Here is a 12,166-nt window from a genome sequence, read left to right on the forward strand (position 1 = left end):
CACACAGGCCTTCCTCTCCCTCCTGTCTCAACTACCGTTTCTAAAATATTGCTCTCTTCTTTTACCACTTTATTTTTCTTCCTAGCATTATTGCCATCTGACATTATCTAACACTGTTTTATTGTTTATCTTCCCAACTAGAATTTAAGCTCTATGATGACAGAAACTTCATCTTCCCTGATATTTTAAACACTTAACAGCCCCAACAAAGCCAGAGATGTAGTATGTCACATACTTCATACTAAATGATTGAATGACTTAATGAGTTCTTAACTAATTGTCAAATTTACTTCCAAAATGATGGAGAAATGGGAAGGCATCAGTCCTTTCTACTATGCATGTGGCTATATAACTTCTACAAATGAACCCTAGTACAGCTCTTTTTCTAGTCATCATAGAGAGGTGAACATGGTTGCAAATGGTCCATGCTGCAGGGATATTATATGTTCTGGTTAGAAGAGCCATATAACCAAGGACTATAGACAAGTGAGTATGCTTCTCATAAAAAGTGAATGTACTTTTAGTGTCCTGCCTGCTCTATGTGTTGTTGTGATGTTCCAATGTGATAAAGTATGATAAAAAGTATTAAATTATAAGAATGAGAAGTATTGTCCAATCAGCTATCTGTTGGAAGAACTGTTATTAATTCAAATGGAGATGGCAGAGGAACTTCTGGACCACTAGGGTTGAAAATAAACATTAAAAAAGGCAGGGTTAAGAACTCACTCTTAGAACTCTGAAGGATAACATTGTTTTACTTGTTGGAAGGACCCTTCTGAATATGTCAGGAGTTCTGTAAGAAGGATTTCTTTGAGAAACAAAAATTATGCATTTCCATGTTGAATACTGTTCAGTGGATTCTGTTCATAAGAAGCAGTTAACGAGGTCTTCTTATCATTAGAAATATTGGAAGAGTAAAGAGCCATCACCACTACCCACTGCTGCTTCTGCCACTGCCCCTCCCCCAACCATGATTATCATCATCAACTCAGAAACATATATTGTGGATGGTTTATATAATAAGAACTTTACAATCAGTGCCTCACTTAATCCTTAGGTAGGTATAACATAATTTTCTTTTTTTAAGCAGAGGAGAGAACTGAGGTACAAAGAGATGAAGTCCTCTATGAGAGTACTTTTTAAATTAGTAAATGACAGGATTAGGAATTTAATAAGAGTTGCTAACTTTGAGAATTTTCTTAATGTCAGTCATTCTTCTAAGCACTTTGTTTGCTTTATCTCATATGATAAAGTTGAATGATGCAGGCAATGTTAACATTCCTGAGACTTAGAGGCTAAGCCAATTACACAGGGTCATACAGCTAATGAGGGAAGAAGCTGAGCTCTGAGCCCAGACAGGCAGCAGTGGAGTCTGTGTGCTTCCTTGGGAACCCGATTGCCTCTTCCTCCTCCCTCATCCCTTTGCTGTGCTATTTCAACAAAGTTTTGGCTTTTATAATCAGGAAAGCTACTTCTGTTACTCCCACCAAACCAAGTGAAAGAGAGGAACACAAGAGAGAGGGAGACTTAACAGAGGAAACAGACAGCCTGGATTACTAAGGGGAGTCCCCAGTGAAGAATCTCCTGGAATTGTTTGCAACTGGAGAAAGCAGATGGCATGGCAACCATTAACAGACATCCTAAGCAGGTCTAACAGGCCCACATCTGAGTGGATGATAGTTGTCAGTGGCAGGTAGGGGATGGGCCCACACAACTGTGTGAAAGCTTTGCTAAAATGGAATTATGGTTTATTGAGTAGTAAAGAGCAACATGCAGCTGCCTGAGAATTACATTGACAGGATGCAAAGGCAAGAGAATATTGTGTAAACCTTATTTACAGATCAATAGATAATCTTTCATACACAAAAGGTCAGCTCCAGGAAGGCAAAGCAGTAAAGAAAGAAATACTGCCTCTAAATACAATATCGACTTAAAACATTCTACCCAGATGAATCTTTTGATGCATATTCTTCTAGTTAAAGAACATTTCTTTATTCATGAGCTTTTTTTTTTTTTTCCTAACCACTTCAGGTTCCTCAGTGAAGCATGAAAGCATTGATGAAGAGTGCTGATTTCTAGTTGTCTTGAATTCTGCACCATCAAATGAGCAGCATGAAATGGCATCAAGAAGGAGAACTTCAGAACAACATTTCTGAGTATGTGTGTGCAGCAATTAGTATACTAAAATCAAATAGCGACTCATTCCTATCTCTTGTAATCTCCTGCTTTAATGGCTGTGCTGATAAACATTTATCCAGGCTTAAAGAAAAATATCCAACACCTCAATCTTACTGGTCTCCACTGGATTCCTTCATCCATTTTGTGTTTTTTCTTTCCCTTGAGGCAAGTAGTTTATTATCCCCCAAAATATCTGAGATCATTGCCATCTACCCCTACCTGGTTGCTAGATTATAAAGCTGTTAGGACTGGGGCTCAGAACCAAATAAGCATGGAAAGAGATATGCTGTGGATTGAACTATGTTTCCCCACCCCAGTGAATCCATATGTGGAAAAACTAATCCCCACTGTAACTGTATTTGGATATAAGACATTTAGAAAGTAATTCAATTTAAATGAGGTCATAGTGTGCAGCCCTGATCTGAAAAGATTAGCATCCTTACAAGAAAATACACCATATGTGCTGCTGCTCAGTTGAGTATACCTCTTTCCCCCCCTTTCTCTCTCTGTGCCTTGTGATGACACAGGAAGATGATGGTTGTCTGTAAGCCAGGAAGAGAGCCCTCACCAGGAACCAAATCACCTTGGACCTTCATCTTGAATTTTACTGCCTTCAGAATGGTCAGAAATAAATTACCGTTGTTTAAGCCATCCAGTCCGTGGTCTTTTGCTATGGCAATCCAAGATGACTAACACAAGGTGGAAGCTGAACTGGGCTTTGTTTCCCTGATAGACTCTTTCAGATTCAAGGACCAACTGTGGATTTAGGTGATACCCCTCAGCAGGGATACTATCTTAGCCATGAGCAGTGTTTTGCTGGTAGAAATGCCCTTGGAGGGGGATTACACTGTGCCACATCATGAGGAGCAATGTACAACTGGGAAAGGTCTGCTTTGCCCAAGAAGTCAAAGGCTTAAACTAGACAACTCTTAAATTCCTGATGGGGATCTACATGGATGTGGATGTGAAAAGATTTTTATACAGTGTTAATTTATATAACTAAGGACTGAATGATTGTGTGCACCGAAATGTATATTTTGAAAGCCCAAGCCCCAGTGTGATAATATTTAGAAGTAGAGCCTTTGGGAGGTAATCATGGTTAGATGAGGTCATGGGGGGTTGACGAAGGACCTTCATGATAGGATGAATGCCCTTATAAAAAGGGGAGGAAACTCAGATCTCTCTTTCTATGTATATGTACCACGGGGGAGGCAATGTGAGGATATAATGGAAAGATACCTGTCTGCCAATGCACAAGAATGGGAACCAAAAGCGAGCAAGTGTAGCCATAGTCATAAAAGATAAAACTGACTTCAAATCAACAATGGTAAAGAAAGACAAAGATGGTCCTTATATAATGGTAAAGAGAGAAATTCAACAATAACACATAATGGTCTTAAGATTCATAAAGCAAATTCTACCATATCTAAACAAAGGGATAAACAACATAATTGCTGGGGGCTTTAACAGTGCACTGACAGAGATATAACAATCATAAAAACAGAAATTAAATAAACATTGGAGTTACATGGAATTCTAGAACAAAGGGAACAGCCATTTATAGATCATCCTACCCCCAAACTACTGAATATACATTTTCTCATCAGCACATAGAACATTCTCCAAGATTGAGCATATCTTAGGCTATAGAACATGTCTCAACAAATTAAAAAATAGAAATCATACCATGTATCTTATCAGACTAAAGTGGACTAAAACTAGAAATAAATTCCAAGAGAAATTTTCAAATCTGCACAGTCATGAAAATTAAACAGTTTGAGGCTGAACAATTATTTGGTCAATAATGAAATTAAGATGGAAATCAAAAGATTCCTTGAACTGAATGACAAGGTTACATGAGCTATCAAAATCTGTGGGATACAGCAAAAGCAGTCCTAAATGGAAAATTTATAACTGTCTACATGAGAAGGATGTAAAGATCAATTAACAATTTAATGTGACATCTTAAGAGAAAAACAAACCCAAAATCAGCAAAAGAAAAGAAATAACAAAAGTCAGAGCAGAACTAAACAAAATAAAAAATAAATAAAAAAATGCAAAGGAGCCACAAAACAAAAAATTAATTCTTTGTAAAGATAAAAAATTACAGACTTCTTGCTATATTAACCTGAAATAAAAGAGAATGGGTCCAAATAAGGGCAATCAGAAAGGAGATATTACAACTGATAACACAGCAATACAAAATATCATCTATGAATACTATAAAAAAATCTCTATGCATATAAACTGGAAGACATAGAGAAACTGAACAAATTCCTAGAAATGCACAACCTCCAAAGACTCATTCAGAAAGAAATATATCTCCTGAACAGACCAGTAACAAGCAGTGAGATCAAAGAAGTAATAATAATAATAATAATAAAAACCCCTAAACAAAAAAAAGCCCCTGGCCAGATGAATTTATAGCTGAATTTTACCAGATCTACAAAGAAGATCTGATGTTCATCCTATAGAAATTACTCTTTAACATCAAAAGGAAGGGAATCCTCTGCAACTCAGTCCATGAATCCAGTATCACTTCAATACAATAGCCAGGAAAGGAAACAATAAAAAAAGAAAACTACAGACTAATATCCCTTATGAATACAGGTGCAAAAATCTTTCATAAAATATTAGCAGACTGAATTGCATAGCACATCCAAAAATAATCTATCATGACCAAGTGGACTTTATCCAGGGATGCAAGGATGGTTCAATGTACATAAATCTATTATTGCAATTCACTACATAAATAGAAGCAAATACGAAGTTCATATAATCTCAAAACATTCAGAAGAAGTATTTGATAAAATTCAGCACCATCTCATCATAAAAACCCTCAAAGTGGGTAAGGAATTATAAAGTATAAAGCCACATATGACAAACCCATAGCCAATACCACACTGAATGGGAAAAATTGAAAGCATTCCCTCCTAAGAACTGGAGGCAGGCTGCCAACCGTCACCACTTCTATTCAGTGTAGTACTAGAAGTCTTAGCCAGAACAATCAGAAAAGAGAAAGAAAAAGAGGGTATCTAAATAAGAAAAGAGGAGGTCAAATTATTGTTTTTCACTGATGATATGACCTGTGTCTAGAAAATCCCAGAGACTCCACCAAAATTCCCAGAGACTCCACAAATTCTGTTGTGGATGCAGAGAGAAAGGAACACTTACACACTGTTGGTGAGACTGCAAATTAGTACAACCTCTATGGGAAACAGTATGGAGATTTTTCAAAGAACTAAAAGTAGGCTTACTGTTGATCTAGTAATTCCACAAAGGAAAAGAGGTAATTTTATTAAAAAGCCACCTGCACTTGAATGTGTATTGCAGCACAATTCACAATTGTAAAGATGTGGAATCAGTCTAAGTGCCCATCAATTCATGAGTGGATTAACAAAATGTTATACACACACACACACACACACACACACACACACACCCCTATCATGGAGTACAACTCAGCCTTAAAGAGGAATGAATTAATGCTTTGAATTTAAATGGACCAGTATCCTAAGTGAAGTATCTTAGGAATGGAAAAACAAACACCACTTGTGTTCTCTAATAATTTCAAAGTAGTGATAGGTACACATGGACACAGAAGTAAAATCTATTGGAAATCAGGATGCGGCGAGGAGGAAGAAGGGGAGAAGGGAGAGCTAAAAACCTTCCTAATAGGTACCTTGAACTCCATTCAGGTGATAGGCACACTAATAGCCATGACTTAAGCATTATAAAAGCTATCCATGTGCAAAGACATTTGTACTCCTTAATACAAAAAAGAAGAATGAATGGTGCTGGCACAATTGTGGGCCTGTAATGAGATTAAATTCTGGATCCTTTGGTTTCAAACTTTGCAATGATTCCTCATTGACTTGCTCCCAGTTCACCATTCTCAAACATGCTATTATCCTTGCTGTGGGACATCTGTTTGAAGGGCTGGTTTTCTCAGTGGGCCTGCCCTTGGCATGGTGCTTTGCATTACCTGCATGTGATAGTTTGTGAATGGGAGCTCCCTTGGGGAGTCTTTTCCATGTCCTAGAGAGCTTTTGTTTTGTTACTAAAAGCTCTGTGGCTCCTGTATTTCCACTTAAACATTTTCTAAGACAAAAGAGAGAGAAGGAGCCAGAAGGGAGAGATGGCAGTTGAGAGAGAAAGAGGCATAGAAGAAGGGATGAAGGAAATCAGCTGGGTAGTAGGCACTAATTTTATATTTGTAAAGTATACTTCTTTATCGTTTTTATACTAAAAAACAATTTGCAAAGCTTTTTTTATAGTCATAATCTTATTTGGTTTTTACAACTACCTATTTACAGATAAGAAAACTGGGGTTTAGAGAAAGTAATTAGCTGTCCAGTTAATAAATGTCAGTGTTCTATCTGGATTCCAGTTCTTCTGACTTAATATATGCTTTTCATCTTTCTTTTCGATGCTGGTCCATTAAATACAAAGTCATGTTCCATCCTCCTCTTTCTGAATCGATATCAAACTCTCTACATAAGAGTTTATACAGAGAGGTCTTAGTGGTCACCATAACTCTCTATTCAACACTTACTTAGAATTTGCCTGATGGATTCGTGACTTTGATTAGTTGTCCAGAAATTAATATTTTACAGATACAATCATTATTTTTGAGCACTTTATAAAATATTTTCATATATAAATCTCACTTAAGGCTCATTTAGGCAATGTATACCTCTGAACTCCAGTGACTAGCCCAAGATTTCCCAACTAGTGAATAGCAGAGATGAAGCCCTGGATTTTTAATTCTGAAGTTCATGCTTTTTCCATTACCATATGTTTCTAACCAAGTTAACAATTGTAGAGAGCATAGCAAAATCTCTGTTCCTAAGCAACGAAGTTGACTTAGGGATTCAAGACTTTCAAGCCTGATGCTAGAGGATATCATAACCCTAACCTCTAAGCAGGACTGACTAATTTGTGGGTTACAGTGCAAAATGAAAATGTAGGGCCTCTTGTTAAAAAATATTTAAGCATTTAAAGATGGTGACTGCAGAGAATTAAACCTAGTGGGAGGTCCTCTGACCATGGGACCTTCTGAGCACAGTGCCCTGTAATGGCACTGGTCGAATGCCCATGAAACCAGCCTGCCTCTGACATTAATCCAGGACCAGATGACCTTTCTGGGGCACCTATCAGACAGAAGTAGTTTCAGGTCATATGGACTCTCTTCCACTAAGCCTTTTATTTCAGGCCCCTTTCAGAGAGTAAAGCATACAATGGCCTAGTGTTTCTTATTATACCTACTAACTTTAGTTCTGGGGACCGAAATTTAGGGACATAGTCCCAATATCATTAATAGCTAATATTTATTGAACATCCATGACAGGGACTGTGCAAAATTTCTTATGCACTTTAACTTGATTGCAAAAATGGCTCCAATTCTATATCCTTCCATCTATCCACACTCTTTTGCAACTTTTCCTATCAAAAACCGGCATTTACTTCTCTACATCTTGGATCTGGGTAGTTCTGTGAACTGCTTTAGCTAACAGAACACATCAGAAGAGATGGTGTGCTAGTTCAGGATTTAGTCCTTAAGAGGCTTGCAGTCTTTAGTTGTCTATTCTAGAATTCCAGGACTGCCATGAAAACCAGCCTGCTAGAAATGAACTGCACTTGGGAGAGAGCAGAGTTATCCCAGTTGAGACCATTTAGAGCTGCCAACCCCCAGCTGACCTGCCATTTAACTATAGATACAGGAGTGAGCTTAGCTGAGGTCAGACAAACATAGTCCAGATCAGCTGAACTATTCCACTGACTAACTCACAAACAGGTAAAAACTGACAAGTGGTTGTTGCTGTTAGCCTCTGTCTTTGGGTGGTGGTTGATTATGCAGCACAATGATGCTAATAGAGAATGGATACACTTGCAATATTTCCATTCTTCTGATGAGGAAAGAAACCATAAGAGGTTATGTCCTTCCCTTGATCAGTAGCTAGTAAATAGACTCAGAAAGTTTGACTCCAGGGTCTAAATTCTTATGTTATTTTGTTGAGGCCCCATTAGAACACTCAAGGCTCTGTCAAGCCCTCAGCTAAGTTGAAAGCCATTTGAGTGGAGGAGGCAGTGTTTTTGCTGATAGGAACAGCAGGAATCTAACTGCTGATAAAATACTATGCCTGTTATTAACCAAAACTTTCAAAATAAAGTGCTGTAATCTATCAAAGGAAAAATGCATACATGCAGAACAAGAAAGATACGCCTTTGAGGTCAAGGTCACAAGCTAAGCACTAGCAAAAATTTTGGCTGCATCTTATTAACACTGAATTATGACTAAGTTCTGTAAGAGGTCTGTGTAACAGTCCCATTAATGCAAATGGCATTCCTTATATCTGTTTTTTTGCAAATGAAAACAAAAGGCAATTATATTAGTGGAATTTGCTCATTAGACTAAACTAATTTCCACCACCAAGTGTCTCCTACTGCCACTTCTGCCCCCTCATACCATCCTTGATAAAAAGTAATTGCTTCCCAAAGTAGCAAGTGGGCATTTTACTAAAATAGGCATGCATAAATTGATCATAGAGTGAGTGCCAGAATACACAAATTCTTACAGATATCGGAGGTTGGGAAGGTTCTGGAAAGCCTCAGGGTTGATGTAGAGCAGGTTGTTGGCCTTTTCAATTCTACTGTTAAAGAAGAAAAAACATGCACATTATCTCAATAGTGAGTAGTGCCATAGTACCTTTCACGTTATGCAGTATACTTTAATAAATCATTCATCCCCTGCACCCACCTATCTATTCATCCTTCCATCCACAATTTCAGCAAATATTGAGGAGGCATGCAGTGAGTGTCCTTTATTATATTAAACTGGGCAAACTAAATATTAACCTTGTCCCATTTAACTCTTATTACCTGGGGCCTATGTATCATAGGCAAACAGAACCCTGGCAGGGTGAATTGTTTTTACCCTGAACAGAGCTGGGTCTTTAACCAGTAAAGATCTCCTAGAGCTTGAGGAGGCTAAGCGGGTCTGGATAAGACTAATCTGGGGAGATGGTCCAGAGACAAGAGAGGAAGAAATAAAAAAATCTTAGCATTTGCCAAATATCACAGGATATATATGTATATCTGGTCCAGAGACAAGAGAGAAAAAGATAAAAAAAAAACAAAAGAAGGTGAAAAGAGGATGAGAAGGAAAGAAAAAAGATGAGGGGGGCAAAAGGATATTGGAGAAAGAGTAAAATGACAAAAATGGAGATTGGGAGAAAAACAATCAACATCTCTTTTGTTTTAACCATGAAATCCCAGCAGACAAGCTGGGAATGGTCAGGGTTCCCTTTGTGCAGACCGAGACTGCTCCCTTACAGCTCATGGGAAGGGATGACCTCTGCTCGTGCTGGCCTGTGTGGTGTCCTCATCAATAGTCAGAGGTGAGCATGTTCACATTTGGATTCCCACAGAGAGAGCCTGCCCTTTCCCACCTTGCTGGATCAATGTCTATTTGCAGAGATGCTCTCTGTTAATTACTTCCTCCCTGTTTCATTAGTTTTTATGTTGCAGTAACCTGTAGCTACCCAGATCCAAGTACCAGGAAATTAATCACATTAAGTACAGTTAACACTGCATGGGGGTGAGCAACTCTTCATGCAAGGAGGAGATGAGATACCCATTCCACTGCATCAGGGTGGGCGGGCACCTGCCCTTTGGTTCATTCATCTGATTCCTCATGGGTTTTGAGACCCTGGTCAAGTTTCTTTTCTCAACTTGAGTTTGAAGACACCAACAGAAGAGAGAAGAGAGTAAGGAAGATGAGGGTCGTGGAGAGAGGCAGAGAAAAGTTGTGGGAGGCAGAGGAAATGAGAGAGAATGAGCGTGGGAGGCAGAGTGAGCGCAAGGAAGGAAAAGGGAGGTCGTTTGCCAAAACGGACAGACCAAGTGCCATTCCTAAACACATCCTCCAAAATATATATCCTCTGATACTTGGCAAATGCTAAAAACAAAATTCTCGCCTTTTAAATAGATACAAAAGAGTCAGGAGATTATGTTCAAGTTCTTGTCCTGCTGTGGATTAGGCTGAGTGACTTTAGATAAGTCTCACAACTTCTTTGTGCTTTTCATTCCTCATCTGTAAAATTAGGAGGAGGCTGGGTTTCCTAGTGTGCTCCATGGGAATTTTGTAGATGTTAATAAATGAGCAAAAGCAACTGTTGCAGTGGCATTAGCTGAGCAACACTCGTACAGTAGCATACTGTAGGCTCTGAGAGGTTTTCTTCTGGGAAGCAAACCTGTCGAACTCTATTTGCCCAACGTTTCCTAGTCTTATGTGATCACAGAATTTTTTCTTTCTTTTACACCAAATAATTTTTTTCAATGATGCACAGAATATACTTTAGAAAATTTTCACCAGTCTCTAAAGTCTCTCTTGGCTTTGACATTCTACAATTCTCTGAATTAATTTATGGTAATTATAGCCTGGTATAAAGCAGATGTGGATCCATCTGAGTACTGACATATGCAAAAATGGAACATCAATAAGAGAAAGTTGATATGCTAGATCTAGTTTATATTTATCATCTCTTTTATTCATCACAGTCCCATGAGGGATGCAGTTTTATTGTTCCGGTTTTACAAACGAGAAAACTTAAGCCTCAGATCGTTTCGTATCTTGGCCCAAGTTTCACGGTGAGTATGTGGCATAAGCTAGTATTCAGACTAGGACTATCCAACTTCAATTACATATGTGGGATTTATTTGGGGCTTTGACTGTGGAATAGTTTTGCACAGGAGGATGGCATAGAGGTAATTGCTCATAGTCACAGGACAAAGTTCCTGAGTCTAGGATATAAGAAACTCTAGGAGACAGGGAACAGGATGAGATTAGGCTCTGGGGTGGTGCTTCACTATTATGAAGACACATAACAGTGCCTTTTAGGCTGACTTTGACATCTTATAATGACAGTCTAGGGATCTCAGGACGAAGCACAGCAAGGGCCTCTCAGGAATATAAGAGAACTTCAATACTTTTACCAAGAACAGCCATGACCCACCAACCATTCCTCCTGCCCCAGGTTTGTTGCTTACATTTCATGTAGCTTGGGAAGGTTGGAGAACACATTTGCCTCTATCACTTCCAAGACATCATTCTGAGAGATCTCTCTGCAGAGAAAGAAATATCATTTGAGCCAGTTCAGTTACACTCCACCAACATTTATAGGACTCAGCACAGAGCTTTGTGCCTCGAGGATTCATGAGACACAGAAAACTCCTTTCCTTCTCTCAAAGAAGTCAGCTGTAGTAATGAGACAAAACTAACATAGTAGATGCTAATATTAACAAAACACGGGAGAATAAGCCCAAGGCAATGGTTTAATTTAGAGGTTATCCAGTCTGTAGGTGTAGAAACTGAGGCCCAGAAGGGGAAAGTGACTCACTTTAAAGATATTTAGGGGATACAAAGGTGAGAAAAAATTGAGTTCCTCAGGCCAGGGTGTCAGCAAACATTTTTTAGAATAGCAAATATTTTCATGTAGTAAACATTTTTTGACTATGCTGGAAATTTGGTCAGTCACAACTACTCGACTGATGTTGTAGTACCAAAGTAGCCATAGATGACACATAAATGAATGACCCTGTGTTCCCATAAAACTTTATAACAACAGATGGCAGGCTATACTTGGCCCAGGGGCTTTATTTTAGTACACTGACAGTGCCCTAGACCATGGAGTCAAGTTCTCTCTGCTATTCTGGCTTTGGGGAATGAGAACCTCAATCCAGCCTCTTTTACAATAAACAGGGATTTAACTCTCCTTCCCCTCCATGGCATTCACCAAGGGGAGGGTGCTATCCACAAGGCTTTTGGCATTAATGATGACTTGTCCTAAAACATCCTTCAGGTCTCAACTTTTTTTCTCCTGCAGTAAATTGAAGGCAGTAGAGAATGAAGTCCACTATGCAAAACCCAGAGCTTGTGAGGAGAGAGGGCGGTTTAATTGATTAATATTTATGAAGTGGCTCACAG

General features: G+C 38.7%; 1 protein-coding gene across 2 annotated transcripts in view; it reads right to left on the reverse strand.

The window, feature by feature from the left end:
- The window catches only part of FSHR (follicle stimulating hormone receptor), a 194,964-nt gene that overhangs the window by 39,545 nt on the left and 143,253 nt on the right, over positions 1-12,166 (reverse strand). For both annotated transcript variants that reach the window (XM_023512100.1, XM_023512101.1), the window contains exons 3-4: positions 11,230-11,304; positions 8,757-8,831 (exon numbers count right to left, since the gene is read on the reverse strand). In XM_023512100.1, coding sequence (XP_023367868.1) covers positions 8,757-8,831; positions 11,230-11,304 — 150 coding nt within the window. The remainder of the gene's footprint in view (positions 1-8,756; positions 8,832-11,229; positions 11,305-12,166) is intronic.

This window comes from Otolemur garnettii, unplaced genomic scaffold, assembly GCF_000181295.1.
Source record: "Otolemur garnettii isolate 467f Iridium unplaced genomic scaffold, OtoGar3 scaffold00024, whole genome shotgun sequence".
Classification (NCBI taxonomy): domain Eukaryota; kingdom Metazoa; phylum Chordata; class Mammalia; order Primates; family Galagidae; genus Otolemur; species Otolemur garnettii.